Source organism: Malania oleifera, chromosome 5 (genome assembly GCF_029873635.1).
Source record: "Malania oleifera isolate guangnan ecotype guangnan chromosome 5, ASM2987363v1, whole genome shotgun sequence".
NCBI lineage: Eukaryota > Viridiplantae > Streptophyta > Magnoliopsida > Santalales > Ximeniaceae > Malania > Malania oleifera.
Window position 1 is genome coordinate 86,624,517 of NC_080421.1, and position 24,649 is coordinate 86,649,165.

Below are 24,649 nucleotides of genomic sequence, written 5' to 3' on the forward strand. Positions count from 1 at the left end.
ATACTTCACCAAGTAAGATCCTTCTAATTGTGTATGTGGATGATATTCTAATTACAGGTGATGATGATCAAGGTATTCAGAACCTAAAACATTTTCTATAGACTAAGTTTTAAACCAAAGATTTGGGAACAATGAAATACTTGTTGGGTATCGAAGTATCCAAATCTCATATAGGAACTGTTTTGTCACAAAGGCAGTATATTCTTGATCTTTTGGATGATATGGGGCTACTATGATCTAAATTGGTTGATACACCCATGGATTATAACAGCAAGTTAGAGCCAAATATGGATGATTTGTTGCCTAACCAAGGATTATACTAAAGAATTGTCAAAAAGTTGAATTAGCTCACAGTCACTCTGCTGGACATATCTTTCGTAGCAAGTGTTGTGAGTCAATTTCTGGATTCTTCGAGGACAAGTCATTGGGACACAGTAATTCGCATTGTAAGATATCCCAAAGGTCCACCTAGATGAGGTCTCTTATATCGAGATCAGGGTCACACTTGAATTCAGGGATATATTGATGCAGATTCAGATGGATCACCTTCAAACAAAAGACCCACAACTGAGTGGTGTATCTTTTTTAATTGTGCTTTGGTTTCTTGAAAGAGTAAGAAACAAACTTGATGCAATCAGCAGTCTTTACTTAATTTTCGGCTTATATAAACTATAATGTGTTGATATTTTGGCCAGGGGTATTTTGTGATGTGAGTAATTTTTTGGTGGGGCTTTAGAAGATAAGGGGGTTTTAGAGGGGATTATGAGCAAAATAGGATTTGGCTTCTCTTGGAAGCTTTGGCCTAGTACAAATAGGAGTCCTCAACCACTTTTCCAAGAGATTTTTGGCAATTTATCTTTGAGAAGATGTTTCTCCAGAGCTCAGCTCCAGACCAGCTAGGGTTGTGAAGATTTGGAGGCTAGGGTTTTGAGGATTTGACTACGCGGTGCCTACCAATCCCCCCATTGCAGCTAAAGGTGCAAGAGGCTAGCAAAAAGCCGCTATTACTCTTCCGAAACAGTGTCAAAACAGGTACTGATTTGAGGATTAAGTTTCTGTTGTGACTGGAAATTGCAATATTTGCTTAATTGAAATTCACAGCAGTCATTTCTTTATTATTTTACAGATTTTTAGTAGTTATTTGAATCAAGAAAGGTTGCTAAAACACTATTCTGAAAACTTAGTCGCTATTTCAGAGTTTTTCTTGTATCCCAACAACTATTTGCATCAAATTGGTATCAAAGCAAGTTCAATCTTGTGGGTTCATGGCTGCAACGGATGGAAGAGGAAATAGGGGCGATAGAGGTAGATACATGAATGTCGAGATGTTTGGAGAGCAGCAAGAACAAGTTCGACAACTTACCCAGCTTGTTATACAATCTATGGGTAATCAAGGTTGCCAAAATGATGGTGATAATGAACATGATTTCGTTAGAGGAGCAAGAAATGAAGAGGCTGAAATTTACAGCTCTAGTGATGATAAGAATGCTGAAAGTGAAAGGCCTTCAAGATGGAAAGATCACATTGTATGTGCTCGGAAAAAAATTCCAAACAGAATGATATACAAGTAAATATTCAGAATTTGATGATGATATGGAAGCAGAAGAATTCTTGGACTGGATTGATAGCATTGAGAGTTATTTTGAATGGAAATATGTATTGGAAGAGAGGAAAGTGAAGCTTGTGGGGGCAAAGCTCAGGGGACCTGCTTCTAATTGGTGGAAACATTATCAAAATGATCGTGAGAGTACGGGGAAAAGGAAAATACGAAGATGGGATAAGATGAAAGAGAAGCTGAAGGCTCAATTCTTAACCCGGAATTATGAGCAAACTTTGTACCAAAGGGCTCAAAACTTGAGGCAGCATGGAACGTTAGTCGAGGAGTACACACAGGAGTTTCATTGGCTTTCATTGAGGTGTAATCTTGCTGAAACCAACACTCAAAGGGTTTGTCATTATGTGAATGATCTAAAAAAGACCATACAAGACAAAGTAAGCTCGCAGCGGCCTTATAAGGTTAGTGATGCCTATCAGATTGAACTAAAAGCTGAGTCACAAACATGCCTATGAGCTTGGGACAGAAAGCAACAGTGGCACATCAACTAGTAAGGTGGGAAGCAGCACTAGAGGTGATTGGACAGCAGCCCCTACACGTCCTAACCAACCAACCAGCAACAATAGTGGGAACATAGCCCAAGTAAAACAGGGGAAAACAATGGTGAAATGCTACAGCCTACAGATGCTTCAAGCTTGGGCACAAGTCTAACAAGTGTCCAAAGAAAGCTGAAGGTACAGTTAATTTTGCCGAGGACCCAAAGGCTGATGGTGATGAGAATTTTGCAATTCTTGAGGACCAGAGCACCAAATGGAAGCTGAAAAGAACGTGGCCAAAGAAGGGATTAAGGATAATGCCCTTGGCAAGACTTTAGTCATTCAAAGGTCATTACTTTCCCCTCCAGCCAGCAGCAACAATTCTCTATGTAAGAAAATCTTCCAAAATAAATGTACATCTGCTGGAAAGCTTTGCAACTTGGTAATTGATAGTGGGAGCAGTGAGAATCTAGTTTCTCAAGAGATGATAGACAAGCTGGGGATTTAAATTTTAAGACATCCACTGCCATACTGGATTTATGTGGCTCAACAACGGAAATGAGGTAATCGTCTCTTCAAGATGCCTCGTCAATTTCTCAATTGGTTTTGTTTAAAGTATATGTTTATTGTGATGTGGCTCTCATGGCTGCATGTCATACTCTTCTTGGGCAACCTTGGCAATATGACAGGCACACTCCATGATAGTAGCAGGAATATACAATTCAGTTTTTGTGAACGGGGGTAAGAGAAAGAAGAATCTTGCTCTAAAACCCATGAAGGATGATTAATGTTAAGAGGCAAGAAAATAGTTGTTCACTTGCTCTCTTAAATAAAAGGGATTTTTCTCAAAGTATGGAAAGTGAGCTGATTTATGTCCTCTTTTAAACAATAGGGAAGCTGCAGTTGGATTTTCCAAATGATGTCAAAGAAGATCCTTAATAAGTTCAAAAATGTGATGCTAGATGTGTTAACTGATGTACTCCCCAAATTTAATCCTTTACAAGGTGCTCCATTACCTAATTTTCCCCATTATAGAATGAGCCCAAGGTGCAAGAAGAGCTTCAAAAGCAAGTTAGTGAACTTCTTAGAAAGGGATTTATTCCAGAAGGCCTAAGTCCTAGTGTCGTACCAGCCTTACTCATAAGAAGGATGGAACTCAGAGAATATGCGTGGACAACAAAGCTATGAACTGCAGTCAAAGAGATGAATTTCAAACCAAGATAATTTCAAAAATGGTTACCTGCAAAGGAGAAGATGTGGTAAAAAGGGCAATAGAGGTGCAAGAAATTAGAAGAAAAAATGATGATCACTTCAGATTTCTAGTCATGTGGAAACGAAAGCATGACCGTCAATAGTCCTAGATAAACAAATAGAAGAATCTACTGAATGATGTCAAGATGTATGAACCAACTCTACAAGGAAGCTTCTAATCAACATAGGCAGTTTAAAGAGTATCAGGTGGGTGACTAGGTGATGGTTTTCCTTTAGAAAGAGAGATTTCCGTGCTTACCACAAGTTGAAAAGTTGAAAGATTGGGCCATGGAAAGTTATGCGCAAATTTGGTGAAAATGCCTACGAATTTTAACTACCTCATGGCTTGGATATATCACCAACCTTTAATGCAGCTGGTTTGTACCCATTCCATGGTGATATAAAAAGTGTTGAGTGCAAGAACTCCGCCAAAGTCACTTCTAGCAAGGCAGGAAAAAATTGAGGCTATCGTACATGCACAAGAGGTGAAGAATAGGACTGGAATTTATTTCAGATTCTTGGCAAAATGGCTTGGCACCTGATTATAAGAATTCATGGATCAGTGAGGAGGAATTCATGAAGATTGACCCTGATGTGTGTCAGACAACCAAGATGACAACTCATGCAGAGGCAAGTTCTTTATAAGAAGGGGGAATAATGCAATCAGCAGTCTTTGTTTAGTTTTCTGCGTGCATAAAGTGTTGCTATTTTTGAGTGCTATGGTCATTTTGGTCAAATTAGCTTGGGGTCATTTTGTAATATCTAGGTGTATTTTTGAGATGGGAGTAATTTTTTGGTAAGGCTTTAGAAGCCAAGTATTTTTTAGAGGGGGATATGTGCAAAATAGGAGTTGGCTTTTCTTGGAAGCCTTAGCCTAGCATAGATAGGAGTCTTCAGCCACTTTTCCAGGAGATTTTTGGCATTTTATCTTCGAGAATATTTTTCTCCAGAGCTCAGCTCCAGACCAGCTAGGATTGTGAAGAATTGGAGGCTAGGTTTTTGAAGATTCGACCTTCCAGTGCCTACAAATCCCTCCATCGCAGCTAAAGGTGTAAGAGGCTAGCAGAAAGCCGCTGTAACCATTATGAAACAGTTTCAAAACAGGTACTAATTTGACGATTAAGTTGCTGTTGTGACTGGAAATTATCTTATTTGCTGAACTGAAGTTCACAACAGTCTATCTCTTTATTATTTTACGGATTTAGTAGTTATTTGAATCAAGAAATGTTGCTAAAATACTATTCTGAAACCTTAGTCGTTATTTCTGAGTTTTTCTTATATTCCTATACCTATTTGCGTCGAAACTGTAATGGCTAGGTCAAGTGTTGAGTCAAAGTATAGGGTCATGGCTCACACTACATGTGTGCTTGTTAGGTTGAAAAAACATGTTGAAAGAATTGGGTTTCCCACATTCTCATTCTATGGAGTTTATGAGTGATAATCAAGTTTCTATTCATATTGCCTCCAACTCGGTTTTCCATGAGCAAACAAAACACATTTAAGTTGATTGCCACTTTGTTCTAGAGAAACTTGTGCAGAAGTTCATTACCACCACTTATGTGAAGTCCAATATGCAGCTTGCTTCTTTGTTTACCAAATCTTTGAGGGGTGCATGTGTTAAATTTATTTGTAACAAACTAGGAGCATATAATTTCTATGCTCCAGCTTGAGGGGGAGAGTTAATGGTTATCTTAGTCATTTAGTATCATTAGTGCGTTAGTGTTAGTTTAATAAGGGAGAGTTAGTAAGAGCATTATGGCCACTAGAATGTATTTTATGTGTACTATAAATAGAGCGAGAGACCTATCATTGTGTTAGGTCTTTCATTTTACCAAAATTCTTAACACTTGACTCCAAATTGGTTCCATTGTGGAGACAACGCAATGTGATATCCTTCCTCTGAAAATTTTTCATATCCTTTTGGGTCATCCATGGTTATTTGATGGGAAGGTTAAGCATGATGGGTACGATAATTCTTATTCCCTCTCCACTGACAACAAGAAGTATAAGTTGATGCCATCATGAATTCTCCTACTCACCAAGTTGAAGCATACCATTGGTTCCTTTCTTCTGAAACGAGAAGATTTAATTCATGGTGATGGGCTCCTTGGTACTTTCCCAACTTGATGGAATCGAGTTCTTTCCGGAAGGAGGGAATTGATGTAGGACATGAAGCGGGTATTTGGGTGGATCATTATGACCCAATTTGGAGGCCTATGTCTAAGAATAGGATCAATGGTTTATTTGGTCCTCAACCCAAATGTGCTTACTTCTTAGTTAGTTGTTTAATTATGCGTATTTAGTTTGCTTGTATTAGGATTATATTTGTTGGGGACTTGTTTGTAGTATTTGCGCACTCCAGGGGTATGTTTGTAACGTAATTTAGTTTTAGGGGTTTGTTATGTAATTTCATGTGAAGAGGCTTTCTTATAAATTGTGTGAAAGCCATGTTGTACGCAGTTGTTGTTACATTTGAATTAAAGTGAACGTGAGTTTCCCCCTTGTATCTCCAATCTCCACCCTTCCCCTTCCTTACTCTCTCTTCACTTTCTTCTAATCTATCCCATGGCTGCAGATCCTTGATACTGCCCCTGCATTAATTGTCTTCATAGAGCTGAATTTCCATCATTATTAGTCAATTGCCAATAAAAGTAAAAAATATATTGAACATCATCATAAGGAAGCTTTAATTCATTCTAACCTTGTCCTGATGGAGATCCAAAAGTCATGGATGGTCTCATGTTCAAAACATGGAATAGCCCCTTCTTTTATATCCTAGTCAAATCATAAAAAGCTTCTTGATGGACCCAAAAAATGAAGGACATAAGTTTAATCATGGGAAACCTTCAAAACTTGCCAAAGTCTCCCTTGTTCAATATAGCCTAACAAATAGGCCTCTAACCCAAAAATTGGTAGTGGAGAGATCCCAATGGTTTTGATCATGGGAGGTCATAGGTTCAAAATTTGGGATAAGCCTATCAATTGACCCAAAAAAAAAAAAAAATGGGGTGACAACACTAGTAAAATTACGGTCTTACATTTCCATGAAATTGTCAACATTTTTTCCCTTGAAATTTTCACTTTCCATCAATCTTGAAATTGAAATTGCAGCTGATTTCCAATTCACCTAAGTTCCGTCAAATTTTATGAATCACCCAAAATTTATCGAAATCTCAAAATTTTAGAGAAACATGCCAAAATGTTAACTATGCAATGAAGTCCCTTGGAATTCAAATGTGATATTTAGATGCAAAGTGAAATTTCTCTCTTAAATTATTTTTCTTTTATTAAAACAAAAGAATATTACTAGGACTATTGAAATTATATGAAAAGTCAAAATTACAACAACATTTTATTTACCTTTAACATTTAATTGATTCATGAATTTCATTTATGTCAACTGAGTATGCATTTAATACATTACAACTACTACAACTCACACAACATAGATGTACTTAATGTGTAATATGTTATCCTAAAACTTACATTATTATGTCTATTTACCATTTCTAAAGTTCCACAAAGAACTCCATGCTTTACTAGTAATTTCGACCATTTTTTCAAAACAAAATCGAAAATGACATCTAAATCAAAAAGTTCATCGATATCGTAGAGCTTCGAAATTTTAGTCAAATCAAAATTTAAGACCTTGAATATAATGATATTTAGGAAGTCTTAAAAGTACAGTAATCATGACCTAACAGATTTTAGGAAAGGTGGGGTGGGGGGGATTGGAGATCCACTGACCAAAAATACAAATACAAAAGAAGAGAATATGCAGATTGGCGGTGCTCAACTTTCGTCAATTTTTTTACTTCTTGCTCAACAAGAGAATAAAAACAATTTTACAATCTACGCCGCTAACATATACTAGGACTTCGAATTTGACTCTGCTTCACAGGCACCAATAATCAAGCCAAACGATCTAATCCATGAGATGATACTAAACAAGAGTTGTATGATCATTAAACAAACATAGAAGCAACTAAATAACATAATCATATGGATAAAAACATACAAAAAAATAATAGGTCATTGTGTGTAGATGCATACACATTTTTTGTTGACCCCTATTTGCCATATAGATAGATTTGCAAAATCTAAAACTAGCCAACGGACGTCCAATCAACAATTACATTTTTTCAATAGAAAAAAAGATTTTCCCTAGAAGAGAGAAGAAATACAAAATAAGGAGGACAGGACATCCTCCAAAGGACGAAAACAAAAGACCAACATTTGCAAATCTTACCCCCAAAAAGAATCCATAAGGCTTTTTACTAATTATAAATTACTTTTTGCACAAATTATCTTCCTAAATTCAAAATTCAGTCAAATATGAACCCTTATTCCAACAACTATCAAATGCAGAAATATGTAAACCTTTAGGATTGAAAGTTCAAAGCTTGTCTGGCAGGTAATAACACTGTATATAATGATTTCACAATGATAGTTCAACATTAACCATTAAACAGGAGGAAGTTTGTATCAAAATAATACAACAACATTTGCATGAGGAATAGTTCAACATTTACCATCAAGAATCATGAAATTTGTCTAAAATTAATTCAACTGACATTCGAAGAAGGAATACCAAGCATGAGTGCATGACTTCCACAATGCAAGCGAAAAAGGAATACAAGCACTGCATGCAATTTGCTAGCAAACTTCATAAAAAATTTCCACCCACAAATGCATGCTTTTTTAATTAAGAATAACCATTCTTTGTTTGCAGCCTTCAGGTTATGAAAGAAACATGGTTTAAAAGGCAACAGTAGTGCTGCCTCCATTGGATGAGCAAAAGCAACAACCGTAAACAAAACTATACAGTACACAACAGAAAAATATATAATGCAACTAATGAAGGAAAACATTGATAAAAAAAGCCCCTTACAGAAATCAATTCACCTTGTATGGAAAAAGGCAACAATTGTGCAAGAGCAGAACAAAAAATATATGTGATACTGAAAAAGCATGACTGATAAAATTGCTGCTCAGAAATCTGATTTCACCTTTCTGGTGCAGTTGAAAATAGATCTTCAAGCTCAGAACGTTGGAGGGCCCCATCCTATTATATGCCAAGGTTAGCACATTCAGAAATTAAGAGACTATGGATTAATTATCATCAAAAAGGCACAGAAGTCTTCATTTATGCAATAATCCAACCATGTGCACCAACAAACAATAGCCAAGAACCAGCAGTCAATACTGAATCTAACTTATCATAACAACGAAAATAAAGCTAAAAAATGAAAAATAAAATCCCATTTATTTCAAAATAATATGCTTTCTCATATTGTTAGTTTTAAGGGGTTGACGCAAGAGGGAAATCTGAAATAGTTCTTTTTTTTTAGAGGAAAAAGTGCGGGTGGACAGAAAAGGACTAGGCGCTCATTCATCATCAGTAATTTTACCCCAAAGGTAAACACATATGCCAAATGATACAAAGCACATTAACAACAATAAAAATTTGGGATCTTTTTGGTCATTTTTCTTGCATTATAATGGTATAGGTCATATGGACATGTATCAATTAGTTTATTTGGTAGTCAAAAGCATCAATTTCAGTTGTCTAATTCAAAAGTTCAATATTTGGGAGATACTACTTTGTTGGGTTACGTTAGCACAGTAATAATCATGTAGTGTAATAGTGAATCAGTAGAGCATTTTGGATCTCTCTGAGTTTCCTTTTTAGGTTCTAATCTATGGCTGACATTTGTGTATGAAGTGGAAGGCAATGTATATCTCTCTCTCTGTCTCTCTCTTTCTGTATATAAATAATGGGCTGTGAGTAGCATGATCTATATGTGTACTGTCCCATCTATGGGTTAAGAAAATTCTACACAAACGAATGAATGAAAGTTGAGTTCACATGTCATTATTATTGAAATATTAATGTTCAACCAAGTAAACTCTTTATCATAAAAGCTTACTAGCAAGTTATTTGGTGTTCAAGCCTCTGTGTGTGTGTGTGGGTGGCTTGGTGTGTGTAGACACATGCATTGCATGAGATTACTACTAAATAATATTTAAAAAATTTATATACAAAGTTATTTACTTTTATATTTAAAATTTAATACATAAAAATATTTATCAAATAGTAGAACTTAAAAATTATAATCAGTAATTTCTCTGTTGCAAAAATTTGAGACACATAACATATGATGCTCATAATTTATGATACTACTTGTTCAAGAATTTCTGATAACTGGAGCATGTACATCACATGCTCCTAGCTTGTTAGAAGGCAACCATCACAACCCCGTCAACACCACCCACACCCCCAAAAAAAAAGTCAAATATTCAGACTTGAAAAGCGATTAGAGTCAGATTCTTCTCAAGCTTAACAAGGTGGCAATCAACTTAAAAGCGTCTGGTTCTCCAAAGAAAAGCTGGATCTGAAGTGATATGAACAGCAGCTTGATTATCACACATCAACTCCATAGGGCTGTAAATCCTGAAACCCAGGTTCTTCCAGCATATCTTTTAACCAGAATCAATTCATATGTAACATGGATATTAGTTCCATAGGACTTTTCACCTGACTGTACAACTACAATTTGCTTCTTACTCTTGCAACAAACCAAGTTGCCAGCAACAAACACATACTGTCATTCAAGGATCTTTCATCAACAGGTAATCCCATATGTGCATGTAAACATCAGTATGACCCAGATCATGTTACAAGAGACCTCTTTCAGGCACACCTTTTAGATATCTCACGATACGAATAACATGTTCAGGGAGAATTGGGGAACTAACAACACTTAATTCAAAAGAAATATATGGCCGAATGACTGGAAGATAATTGAACTTCCCAAAATGTCCATCCATGACAGCAAAATTCACCCTCATCGGGCAAGAGTTTGTATGCTGGATCCATGGGTCTATCAACATCTTTGGATCCCAACAATCTTGTCTCATCCAACATATCAAAAACATTTTTCCTTTGATTTTTTGTAAATCTTGGTTGTTGGATTCCACAGATTTTTTTCCGTGTAAAGCTTTCTTTGATTTCTTGGTTGGTACCAATCATTGCTTTCCACTCTACAAAGTAATTTGGAAGATCAAAATCCACCATACAGTTTCTTTGGTTGGTTGGGCAGCTTGGGCTTAATAGAATAAATACTAATGAATTGCTGCAGATGAGGAGACCTTTAAAGGCACTATCCCGTAATATATGTATGCTTTGTTTTGATTGTTCAAAATTTGTTTCTCATCTTTCCTTGCATTGTGATTTTGCATGAAAGGTTTGGAATAAGTTATTAACTATTTTGGAGAAATCTGGGTTTGTCCGAGAACAGTAGAGGTGTTCTTGGCAATATCTTTTGTGGGTTTGGAAGGAGGAAGTAAGGTATTGCTTCATGGAATTGTGCTTTATTTGCAGTGCTGTGGGGCTTGTGGAAGGAATGCAATCAAGGTATTTTTTCAAAGAAGAAGATTCCATATTGGTTGGTGTGGGTGACAGTGCTTTTTATGGCTTCTTTGTGGTGTGTGGGCAATGGAAATTTTAAGAGAATGGGCTCGGCAGATGTTCAGCCAGATTGGAAGTCCTTCTAAGGGAGTGCTGAATTGAGTTTGCTGCTTTTTATGTGTTTTCCTTTTTTGTTTCTTCTGGGGATTCTCAGATTTCGTTAAGGAGATGTCCTCTCCTGATTGTTCATTCTTTCTTTGTCTAATGAATTTCTTTTTCTATCAAAAAAAACAATTCATTTATGACAATACAGACCTTGAACAAGATCAAGGTAACTCGATTTCAAAAAGTAATTCAAGGATCCCATTTTTTTAGTCTAGAATTTTGTCAACAAACTAATTTAAATGTAGTGTGCCTGAACTATAATCAAATGTGATTGAAATACTCTCCAACATGTTAACTTGCATGCCCAGATAAGAGGAGAAGGAGTGGTTGATCATACTCATACCTCTGGCTCGGCTTCTTTCACCAACAAGTGATTCCCACGACCACATGTTGGGAGCTTTTGTCACCATACTCAATGCCCTGACTATGGAATCTAGGTCACACTGCCCAATTTCAATGGGAAAGGTGAGCCATATGAACTCTATGAGTAGTTTATCTAGTTAAAGAACATTTCTGATTATTTGGATCCTCAGGTTGCAGATAAAGTTTACCTAGCCATACCCTGTTTAAAGGGTTATGCCAGCACTTGGTGGGTAATATCAAGTCACAGCACTAGTGCCAACTGGGGTCTCATAACCTCGTAGATTCAGATGAAGCAGCTGCTGATGCAAAAGTTCATGTCAATAAACTATGACCCTGAAGTCTACTCCCATTTGAATTCATTGACTCAACATAGCAAGGACATCGACACATACACCTGAGAATTTCACCACCTCCTTGCTCGATGCCAATTTGATGAGAGAACCATAGCCAGTCATGAGGTGCATGGAATGACTAAGGTATGACATCCGAATCAAGCTCAATAACTGATGCTTCAAATCCCTTGATAAGGTTGCATCCTATGCCAAGGATGTAGAAAAAGGAATTCATCTTTACAAAGGACAACTAGGAAAAAAAAATGGTTGAATCATGGCAATCCAAAAGTTGCAGCCTTCTCAAGTTCCTCAAAGCCTAGGGATGCCCACCAATCGAAAAATCCGTAAAAAGAATGCTACGACTATGTGATAGAGATCATCTTCTTAGTTAGAACAATAAGAAGGCCCAAAAGGGAAGAATGTTTGGGCCTTGGTAATTCGGTGTCCAAAAACATGTTCTTGGTGAGGAGTGGTTGTCACACTTCCCTTTAGAAACTTACTCTCTTTGGCACAAGTTAATCCGCAATAAATTTGGACTTCTTCAAAAAGGATCATATGCTACATTTGGAACTGATATTACCTATTTGAATCCTTGGAAATTTGTGTCTCAGATGTATCACTCTTTTTTCCCTCATGTTTGGCATAGTGGTGGTATTTTTTTTTTTTTTGGGGGGAGGGGGGGGGGGGTGAATTTGCTTTTGGGAGGATAATTGGCTTGGGGAGGCTCCTTTCCCTATCATGTAATCCTCACCTCTTTCAATCATCTTCTTTTCATGATTCCCCTATCTCTACTTTCTTCCCCTTGCAAAAGAGTGGCCATTATTAGGATTTTCATTTTGTTGGAAACCTTAATGCGAGAGAGACCACCAAGCTTGCCCCTTTGATCAATGTGATTCACTCTCTTCAGTTGGGAGTGGCAAGAGAGTTTAGGCTTTAGATCCTTTTGGGAGTTTTTCTTGTAAATCTTCTTTTCTCACTTGACTCATATTCCAAATGCTTTGGCCACTTATTCATTTGGAAAGCTAAAGATATTTTTAAGGTTAATGCCTTTATGTGGTCAGCATTTTTGGAAAAAATTAATACAAATGACTTGCTTCGTAGACATAGATCTAACAAGTGTTTGTTCGCTTTATGTGTGTGTCCTTAGATTTAGGAGTGGAGAGACATGTTCACACTTGTTCTTACATTGCCATTTCTCTTGGAAGATTTTGAGTAAATTGTTTGGAAATTTTGGAGAGAATTGGGCAACCCACCCCCCCCCCCCCTCTCGTTGGAGATGTTTTTTTCTATGATGTCAAGGGAAGTCAGACAAAAATTTAGTGGCAATGTTCAATTATGGGAATCTCCTGGAGTACTGTGATGGAGAGAAGTGCCACAATTTTTAAGCGCTTGGCCAATCCTCTTAACTTTCTATGGAATAGACTGCTGTTTCCTGCATCACTATTGGCTTTGGTGAATGGTTTCTTCCACCATTTACCTATGGCAGATTTACAGCAGTGATGGGTTGAGCTGATTTGTAATTATTTGTTTTCTGGTGCTTTGTTTTGTACTTTTGATTTCGGAGGACATTTCTTACTTTTTTTCTCACCAATAAATTTCTTTTTATCCAAAAAAAAAAAAAAGCACCTTAACTCAAAGGGGATGCCAGTTTACCATTTCCTGCCTCCACTGAAAAGAAGGTGAGAGAGGAGGATATTGAAGCTCGATAACTGATAGATAAGATGGGCTTGCCATTGTCACCTCTAAGAGAAAACGAAGTTAGGTTGGATAATGGTAAGAGTAAGTTGACGAAAGGTCATCGTGAGTTAGCCAACGAAAATGTTCAATTAATCATTATGGTAATGTCTTGACCAAGTTTTTTTCTTTGTCAATTGTGATAGGTTATTGCATTTTGTTATTTATTCCCTTTTTTATTTAAGTTTTTTTTTTCCCTTAAAGAACTGCTTGTCCTCCTTTTAGGTTCAAGGAATCATTTTCAGGTTGAACTTCTAGGTTTGCCAGGCATGAACTGCTTATTGACAAGTTAGTAACATGTCTATGGTGGAGTCTGTCTCTGCACGGTAAGCATTATATGGCTCCACCACAGGGATGGCTAGTGAGGAAATTCTCTGATTCAAATTTCCAAGTCATTCAAAGCAGGGGAATCAAAGAGGAAGAGGGAAAAGCATAGAGATGATGAATAATGGCATTTGGGTCTATGGGTCGGAATGTAATTATCTTGCCTAATGTGAAGGAGATAGCAACAATTTGTCAGTTACAAAATAAAAGGAAACATGTGAAATGCAGTTAACCAAAAAAAAAAAAAGCAGGGCAAATGGCGCCACCCCTCTTTTTTTAATGAAAATTCGGTTATATGGTAGTCATACGTCCTGAGGAAATGTCATTCATTAGTGTATTATGACACATTTAATTTCAACACCATGGATGAAATAAGGATAGTGCGTTGCAGACATGCAAACATTCAGTAAATATTATAATAACTCAAATTTTATAATCTCTATGAGATTTTCTAATGATAACCATTCCCCCATCAACTGCACAATATATAGAATCATATACAATAGATTTCTTTAAATGCTATGAAAGTTTCCATTAATTGGTGAGTAATCAAACCCATGTTTTCAAGTATAAGCATTGTTCTCAACATTGCCTGAACCCTGCACCACATACTAGTATGCCTTATATGAAAATACTTTTTTTTTTTAGAAAAAATAAAAAATAAAACATACACACACACAAACACAAATATGGAAATAAATTTAAAAAACAGGGATACGTTAGAAGTAATATGAGCACAAGATGTAGAAATGAAAATATTATGCATACATTATCCATGTCAAACAATATGAAGACTCTCCTTAAAAACTCCACAGCTTCATTTGTCAGCTCCACGATCTACAAGAGGAAAATAATTATTTTGAACAAAAGAATTATTATCATTGGAACCATGCTAACTATAAATAAATAAAAAAAATTTAAAAGCAAAGGTTACAAAATTAATGGCAACTAAGATAGCATGTAGATATGGCCATTTAGATATCAAAATATGCTCAAGTATATTCAATTTTTATGCAAGCGAGTGCGCTACATTACAGGAGAATTAAAAATTCGAATTTAATAAAAAATAAAATAAAAGAATCTACACATTTCATTGAAAAATTTTAAAACAATATAATTAGATACTACCAAAAAAATAATATTGTAAACACATATATAATATGCACTAATGCATGTATGTATGTATTTTAATGCATGCACGTGTAAATAATTACTAGAGGATAAAGAAAGTGAGGAATTTGGTTTTGTAATTTTAATTTATGTAAATGTAAAGGCATATAAAGGTAATCGGAGGAGGTTGGGGTAGGGCCGTAGGGGCCTCCAGCCTGAGAGAGAAAGAGAATTTAAAGGGAAAAGAGGGGGAAAAGGTGGAAATAGGGCCTATCAACACACATCCCACTGGTGCCTACAGTGGGACCCACTCACAAGGAGGGGGCTCCAGCTGCTGAGAGAGAGAGAAGATAATCTAAAAAAGGGGGGAAGAAAAAAAAACTGGTAATGACACATGTCCCACCCAAGGTTCAAAAATCATATATAGATAGATATTTTCTGATACATCAATTTGATATTTCTGAATTCTGACTACCAAGATTGTATTAAATGACAGCCACTTAGAGATCTCTGTACTATATATTTGTTAAAGGAAATATGTTATTTACGTAATTAGGTTGAGCGAATAGGAATATTCCTGGAACTGTACATATGAGCTCGAAGGAAAACTGCTGATCATTCTTTTCTTCTTCTCTAACCATGAGTTCTGTATTTTCTTCTTTGATTCCTCAATTTACTTCAGATTTACAACACGGTATCAGAGCAATTTCACTTCCTACAGTTTCCGTTGCTGTTCTGATGTTTTCTCTGCTGCTAGTCCAGTGATGATACTGTTATGGTGCTCTAGCTGCTGTTTATGCCTGCCTATGCTTCTAGCTGCTGCCAGGTTGTTTTGGAGCATCTGCACTGCTGTCTTAAGTGCCTGCGGTGCTTCATTGTGGTCTCCCCTGTTCTGTGTGGTAAAAAGTGTGGTCTTCTACACTCTATGAGCTCAAAACCAGCTTCGAAAGGATGAGTGAGAGACTATTTATGCAAGTGATTCCTCTTAGGATACTGCATCTTCAGTTTTTTGGTCATAGATTCCTGTTGAAGTTCTGGAACTTTTAAGATTTGGAGTACTATTCTTTGCCTGCGTGTGAGTTCTGAGCCTGTGTGCGCTGCCTGATTTACCAGAACTTCTGTGTTATCCATTCACTATACTGGTGTGCGCTGATTGGAGAGTATGGGGGTGTTCTTAATGGCCTCTACAGAGAGAGCTTCAGCTGATACTGTTAATGTACAGATCGCAGCCATCAAACTGGCTGGATCCTCCACTACCTATTGCGGTCTCATGCAGCGCGTGTATATTAAACTGCATATCGCGAAACAAACTATGAAGTGAAGAACACTCAAATGATTTTGAAGCTATTCCTTTAATGATTTAAGGCAACAAATTATCATTTAAACAACTACATTTTCAATAAATATCATACATTTAATGATCTAATACCACATGGACATTCTTGATGGCTCAATCTTCTCTCTTATCCCTATCATTGGGATTTCAAGATGACATATATTGTTTACAATAATCACTCCATGTCATATAATTTCCAAAATATTGAGTATAGGTGTACATGTGTTGTTCAGACTCCTCCAGAAGATCTTCGTCTACTAGGATGTCTTCTTGTAGGTTCTACTTGTTATGTATGTCCATAGGATTGTTTTGCATTTGTATACACCCATATTCTTGGCCTGTTTGTCCATACCCATAGGCATGTGGTTGCCAATTTCCATACTGTCGTGCCTGCTCATTTGCATATCGAAACGGTTGGCCATATGTAGATTGTGAGGAGTTGTTCTATGTAGATTCATAACCACTATAACTATTAGAGTCATTCTCTATTCCTATACTCATAGATTCCATACTAAGGGAAAACGTATAATCTTCTATTTGATGCATCTTCCCTTTTCCCTTTCTACGACTATACTACCTATCAACTAGACGTTTTTCTCTTTGTGGACCCTCATCTTCTAGTTGGGAAGGACGTATATATTCCACTTCTGGTCTATAATCTTGTCATCCTTCATTTCCTCCATAGTCCCCACCATCACCACCTAGCCCATTGCTACTGTCGGGGTTAGATCCTTCACCACCAGCATCGCCATCATCATTATCATCATCACCACCAGTGGCATAGTGGATGAAGATCCATATCTAGACCCAAGATTCATTGGTGAATCATCACTAGTAGATATTACTTCTTCTACCATCACCTGATTAACATCAATGTCAATGTCATCTCGTGCATGCTTGGCCATTTGTGGGTGGGGACTTCCATCTCGTTCATCAAGATGGGATGGTCTAATCCACTGAAAAAGTGGATACTCATCCTCATCACCCAATTCAACTGATGTGTCAAGAAGGTCCAGGGGATCTTGTTCAGCCACTTTGTCCATTTCGACCTTCATATCTCTTATTTGAAGTTTCATGTTGTAATAACAAAAAACAAGCTGTTGAAGTCTAGTGTAGGCTAATCTATTTCTTTGCTTTGTGTGAATGAGTGCAAAATGTGCTCCAATTTCGTTCACAAGCTGATGAAGATGTAGTTTTTGACAAAATGCACAATGCTAACTTCCTTAGGATTGGAGCACTTGATCCATACATCATCACCAATCATCTGTGCAAGATATTTTAAGAACATAAGTTAGTACTTAGTAGATTGTACTTGAAGTTTGTAACTTTGCATTGTACATTTATATATAAATACTTACCAGGTGCCATGGTTGCCCTAGCAGCTGCTTCTCCAAAGCTTCATTTAGCATCTTTAAATAGAATAATCTAAAAAAACATTGTTATTGAATAATTAAACATGGATTAAGACTTACTTTTAAAATTTTTATTTTGAAAATATACCTCATTTCCAATTTGATCCAGGCCAAAGGAATGTGGCTCAAGGGTGTTAAAAACTTTGTGAACTGCATCAAGAAAATAAGGATCTTCCCCAACACCTTCTTTTTATTGACATTTTGGATTTAAAAAATAAGTTATCAATCAAATAAAGTAAAATATAAATATGTAATAAGTAATTTGATAAATGAATTTCTTGAAATTTTTAAATATTTTATACCTGCTGCATAAAGAGGATGTTCAAGGGTTCTTTCCCACCGGTCATTGATTATTTTGAGAACCCAACTTGCACTTCTTGCATCTACTTCAATGGTCTCTTTCATCACCCTTATTGCTTCAAACACAACTCCTACCGTTGGCCACACTTCACTATCGACTATACACAATACTCGATATATAGGCTCATAAATGTTAAGAACTTTTGCCACTCTATCCCAAAATTGATGGTTAAGAACTGTGCTTTCATTTTCTCTACCCATTTTTGTTCAACTAAGAGCATGCTCAACCCATTCATCATATGTGAATAGAGATTTTAAACCCACTCTTTTTTTTTTTGTAGGCTATCAAGGGCAATGTAGTTTGTAGCAAATCGTGTGGTTCCTAGACGCACGATACCCCCTTGACAGTGCTCCCTGATTTTAGCAAGCAATCATCCATGGTTATATATAAAATTAGTGATTTGTCTCCCCTGCAAGATCATTGTGCTTATTGCCTCTCTTTTTCTAATCTCCTCAAAAATGAGATCAATACAATGGGCAGCGCAAGGAGTCCAATACAAGTTGAATTTTTTCATTAATTTTAGAGCCGCTTTTTTGTTGGCGCTGCCATTATTGGTCACCACCTAGACAACATGTTGTTTTCCCACCTCTTGCACAACATGTTTTAATAGGGAATATATGTATTCATGGTTTTTTATTTTGTCAGAAGCATCTACTGACTTTAGAAAAATTGTGTTTCCTTTCGAATAAACCATGAAATTTATTATGGATAATTTTGTAGGGCCTGTCCATCCATCACACATCACAGTGTAGCCATACATGGCCCATTTTTTCTTCACTTCTTCTACGTAGCCTTCCATTTCTTTTACCTCTAAATCAAGGTATCTTGTTCTAATTTCATAGGGTGTCGGTGGATCGACTCCTGTTCCAGCTGATTGGCAACCCCATACCATGTTTTTAAAATGAGGTGATTTTGCCTTCTTAAGTGGAACATTATCATATATAAAAAACTTTGAAATCAACCTATTCATTTCTTCTTTTATTTTACCTCCTTTGAATAAATTTTTCAAGCCTTTTTGTTTTGCTAGGTCTGACTTGTAATATTGAGAAAGCTTTGAAATATATGGCTCTGTTTTTGGCTCTCTCACACTTTGAGATCGCCTCATCGGACATCGTCCTCCACTACTACCAACCCCTAAACTGTCTCCTTGTTGGCTACCTGCAAACCTACGACATTCGTCTCTTTCCCATTCCGTCTGTCTTGACACATAGAATGCTTGACGATATGCAGATCTTTCATAGGGGGAAATGTCAGGTGAGTATGCAATATCGTCAACATCGTTGTTGTGGTTGCATCAAGTTCCCGTGCAATTCATCTTTTATTTGATCCATTCTTTCTATTTTCTTTGCCTTAACTGTTCTTTTTCTTTCTAAAACAATTCTCATTTCCTGCTTAACTTCTGGAGGTACTTTGGCGCAGAATTTTATATTATGTTACGGGTTATAATTTGGTAAGTGCATTTTTAATCTTGTTGCACCACCACTCTTCATTTGTATTCCATAGTATTTGCAAATAAATCCATTCTTTACATTGGGCATCGGGTACCCATGTTCTCATGCTAGATCTTGTTTTCTTCCTTCAGACAATTTTGTAGATAATATTACTTTCTCACAAGGTTACCATGAATCAAAAATTAGGAGTTAAATTAGTCAACAATTTTAAAAGAAAATTATTTGACATGTTTTATTATCAATATAAAATTAATAAATAAGACAAACATTAAAATATTAAATTAAATTTATGAAATTTAATGATAATGTACAAAATTACTAATAAATAATGGAAATTAAATTAGTCCAATAAATGAAATAATTTAAACTATATTAAGCTAATAAGTACTTTAATTTATTTAATTACTAGGCTATAATAATTAGGTGTTAAATTACCCTAAATTTATTATTAAAAAAATTATTTGAATGTTACTCTATAATTTTAAAAACATATATATATTTTGATGCTAAATAAAGAGAAATATTAAATTATTAAATTAAAATTACAAAATTAATGATAATTTTTACAAAATTACTATTAAGTAATAAATTTTAGAAATTAAAATATTCTAATAAATGAAATAATTTATTAATTTAAAATATAATAAGATAATAATAGTAAATTATTATAATTTTATTTAGTTACTAAACTTACTAGTTACTATTTACTATATTTACTAGCAAGTAGCAATGTAGGAATAAGGGGGTAAATAGGAAAGGAGGGCAATCTCGTATATATATTGGGGAGAAGGGAGATTTTGAGTAAATAAAAAAATATATAAGTTAAAACATGGAATTTAAAACATAAACCAGCAATTTGCCTTTCAATTCAGCCCTTTCTTTTTTCGTGATGTTGGCTGCTGCTCGTGGAGGGGGGGGGGGAGGCAGTGGACTCGAGTGACGAGTCTCCAGTCTCTCGGTTTCTTGCTCGCAGCTCTGCGAGAGCCTCAGCCGAGAGGAAGATTGCAGCAATGGAAGTTCTTGCTGCTGGCTGCAAGTGTGCAACGACAATGGAGGTGGAGGGTGAAGCCAAAGGCTAGAGGCAAAGGGTCGAGGGTCAGAGTACTGGAGGGGATCCAAAGGCTAGGGCTTTTTGGAGTTTGAACTTGGAAGGTGGAGACAGGAGGCAGCTAGAAATTAAGAATCTAGGATTTTTTTTTTTTTTAAGTTTGAAGATGGAAGAAGAAGAAGGCTTTTCTCAAGGTCCCAGAGGTATGTATCCTAGTGCTGCATGAAGCTAATTTATAGAAAAAAATTGTGTAGTGGTAGCCCGTAGTCTTAAGCCTTTGATGAATTTGTACAATTATTGACTTGAATCTGCAGAGCATCTCTGCAAAATATCAGCTTTCCACTGTATATACTCACGGGTTGCACAACTTGCACAATCACATGGGAAAAGCAAAATAAAGTCAGAAAACACTCAAAACAACACTGAAATCCCCCCCCCCCAAATTTTTTTCCCCCATGATTTCCTGAAAATTTCAAAAAAACAACTGAAATTTTCAAAATTTCGTTTGAAATTCACGGAAATCTCGAAATTTCGGTCAAATTTATTCAAAATCGAATATGTATCTTAATTTCCTTTTGGGACCCCTCGAAATTCAAAATTTTGGTCGAAATTTTGACATTTCGACCGAAATTTAAGCTCTTGAGTGTGACAAAGATTTGCAACACCAATACCAGGGGGATGTTGTCGCATTAGAAAGAGTCACGCCAAAAGAAATAGACCGTAGTTGAACCTCAGATAAAGTTGGCGATCCAATCACATGCCATGAGGTTCCATAATCAAGAATCCATGGTGTAGAATAGGGTAATAGAGATGCAGGACCAATATTACCATTCTTAAAGACTGGTGGTGGAAAATCGAGTTTGCGTAGACAATAATGAAAAGTACTCCTAGGATTGCACAACCAACCCTCATTTGTTATGGGCTAGAGTTGTGTTTCTAGCCTCTTTTAGGGCTCAATAATTCATGTTTTTTCGGATGTCACTGCTCGACCTGCAAAGGGATTGGAAGCCAGCTCTTTTGTAATTGATTTAACTTGTCTTTTTGTTTCAAAGGAGACTATCTTGCTCTCCTCTCATTGATTTTCAGTTAATATATATTTATTTTCTAAAAAAAACAAAAAACAAAAAAAAAAAAGCATTCCTCCAAGGAAATAGTCACTCAAGTCATGATTCAAACCAACCATAGATGTTGTACCAACATCAGATCGCACTTCACCACCTCCATAACCAACGAGCATGGCAATGTGGTCCAGAAGATCCCAATAATAGTTAATAGTTAATAAATGTAGCCTACACAGCCACAATTAGTGTATCTCCATGACAACCTCCTCACCAACCAAAGCCACACAGCCACCAAAACCATGCCAAACACTATGACCATCACTAAGTGTACAACATCCTGCCCTTGCCCCAGAATGTCCTCATCTACCTGCTCTAACACTGCCCCCTCTATCACCACGTCCACCACGTACGATAACGAATCTAGATTTCTCAAGTTATTTTCCCAATTGGCATCCAATATGTTCAATCAAGGCTGCTCTTGAAAGATAAGAGAACTTTGGTCTTTAAAAGAAAGTTTTGGGCTCACAAGAATCTGGGCAAGAAACCCACATTAAAGTCACCACGTAGCTTAATCATCTTCAGGACTTAAAAAAATAGGTTGAAACACATTAGGTTCATTAAAGATCCTACATATCTTAGTATAATAGTCTTCTAATGCCTCGTCCTCCTGCTCCAACTTAAAATAGGACTAGGATGCCTGAGAAGCTCAAGTAATATTGTTAAACAGTTGAACAAAACTCCCTATGGTGTTCCCAAACCTACCTTGCAGGCTTCACTAACACAATACATTAAGTAATATATGGTTCTATAGTATTCCAGAACATAGTACTCATTGGCACATCATGCGGTTCCACATTATTCAACTACATAGTAACATTTGTGTATCTTCTTGCAACCGCTCATTATATTAATCAAAATTTTAAACCAATACCATTGCTAACATACTTTACCTTTCCCTTGCAATGAGATTGAATTCAACAGCTGCAGCCCACAAAATACATTTCCTTCTTAGCTCATTGGATTCTTATCTTCTAAAACCTCTTGTAGAGGGGACATCAAGATTTGGACCTTGGATCTCCAGTGTTATTTCCTCTAAATTTTTTTGTTCTTATATGATTCATTCCTTTAATCCTTTTCCTCTTGCCAATTGTTTGTGAAAAGCAACAATTCACTATAAATATTAAGGCTTTTGTGTCGATGGATCAATCTATAGCAAATTAAAAGACCTCACAAGTCATTTTCTGATGAATGATGTGTTACGCTCAAGGAAAGTCTCTTGCTCATATGCATTTTCACTGCTCTATATCATGGAATATGGTACAATTTTTTGGCATGTTCAATGAGTGTTGGGTGTGCCCTAGTTCTTCAGGGACTTATCATACTACTTGCTTTTAGAGACCCTGGGAGGCACAAGGATGAAAGGAGATTATGACATTGAGCAGTTTTTGTTGTGTTCTGGGTAGTATGGCTAGAGAGAAATGCTTGCATTTTTAACAGTCGCTTGTCTATTCATTTGATTGGTACAGGATCATCACTTTTGCACTGTTGTGGGTTTTCTCTTACAGTTCTTTTACAGTTCTTTTCCCAAACTTGCCCATCAAAAGCACAAGACAACCAACAGCTAACAACCAAAATTTAACTTTTAAGACTAGATCAATAACTAAAAGATGAATTTTTGTGCACAGTTCAAACAACCATTACAGCTTTTATGGCTAAATACTCATCAGGTTGTCCAATATCTTTCACTAAAAATAATAAGAACAGGTGATGTAGGACAGGAAGAGAGTCAGAAACAGAGAGTGTGAATTAAGGGAGAGAAGAAGGGGGAAGAAGAGTAACAACTGCTGAACAGAAAGTAAGGACAGATCAGAGAACCAAAAGAGAGTGAATAGAAAGAGGAGTTAAGAACACAGAGAGAGAGAGACAGAAAGAGAGTTAGAACAGAGAAAAGAAGGGAGGAAGAAGATGAAGGAGAGAAGAGAGAGAGGGAGAGGCTGCAGGAGAGAGGGGGGGAACCAGTGCAGAATTCTGATTCAACTCTGATAAGTCTAATACATATACCCCCAACAATACGACAAACAAATAATTAAAAAATAACCCCAACGTACTTATAATACACAATATAACCCTAAACTAACCAAAATTCTAAAAAACATTCAAATTAACTCACTAAAAAAATCTATAATTCCTAATCTTCAAACAAAATATGATCATAAACAATTATTCGCAAGTATCAATTTCTCCTTGTTGGAGAAAACTTGACCTCGAGTTTTACAATGGCACAACAAGAGTAGGGAATATAAATTGGACCATTCAACTTGTAATTTCACAATAGTCCATTTTCAACTGACATGCAAATATTAATAACAAATATTTGTAATTCTCTCAAGGTTCCCAATCCCAATAAAGTTGATAGGTGGAGAATTGTCACAAAATTGGAAGTTGATTCCAGGCTTGGGCGTCTGTGTCACAACAAGATCCAACAATTTCATCCTCTAAAAAACTCCCGTGTCAAATTTAATTCCCAACTTTAACATTGAATCTTGCTGCCTGCTCCATGAACTCTTCTAAAACTTCAACATTTTATTCCCTTGCATTGGCTTGCCCTTCAAGGTTAGCAACATGTGGTCTACTATCTACTCAACCAATGGACTTTCATTTCCACATTGATCTCCATGACAACAATAAATTCAGGCTCACTTGCAATTTCCACATTTTTATGATCATAGGTGCAGTCAAAAACAACAACAGTTTCTATTTCATCCTCAATAGGCTGTTTCGAGAATTCAAGTTCACTTGCAATTCCCTCCTTTCTACGATCATATAGTCCATAACAACTTCTGTTTCATCCTTGATAGGCCCATTCGAGATTGGAAGTTCATATTGTCCAAAACAAAAACTCTTTCTTCTCTTGAGATGGAAGATGTTTTCATTGTAGCATTCATAAAAAAGTTCTGACATTAGCATACTTTTCATTCTAAACCAGAAGAAGGTTTGAGATTTACCTTGTTGTCTTCAGTAGTATTGTATTCTATCCCACCAATCAGCCGCATCCAACAAGCTTATAAGATTTACACCATGTATTTTTTTCCTGGTATCCCATTGCATTCAAAATAAAGATCAAGATAAAACAGCCAATCGATGCATTCTTTCTTGGAAAAGTTATGATTGAAACAAGGAATATCACGAAGACAACACA

The 24,649-nt window shown here is 36.3% G+C and overlaps 1 protein-coding gene across 2 annotated transcripts in view; it reads right to left on the reverse strand.

Moving 5' to 3' along the window:
- The window catches only part of LOC131156701 (mitochondrial Rho GTPase 1-like), a 59,288-nt gene that overhangs the window by 17,296 nt on the left and 17,343 nt on the right, over positions 1 to 24,649 (reverse strand). The window contains exons 6-7 of one of the 2 annotated variants that reach the window (XM_058110585.1): positions 14,440 to 14,508; positions 8,352 to 8,407 (exon numbers count right to left, since the gene is read on the reverse strand). In XM_058110585.1, coding sequence (XP_057966568.1) covers positions 8,352 to 8,407; positions 14,440 to 14,508 — 125 coding nt within the window. The remainder of the gene's footprint in view (positions 1 to 8,351; positions 8,408 to 14,439; positions 14,509 to 24,649) is intronic. The other variant, XM_058110586.1, reaches the window with a different exon arrangement.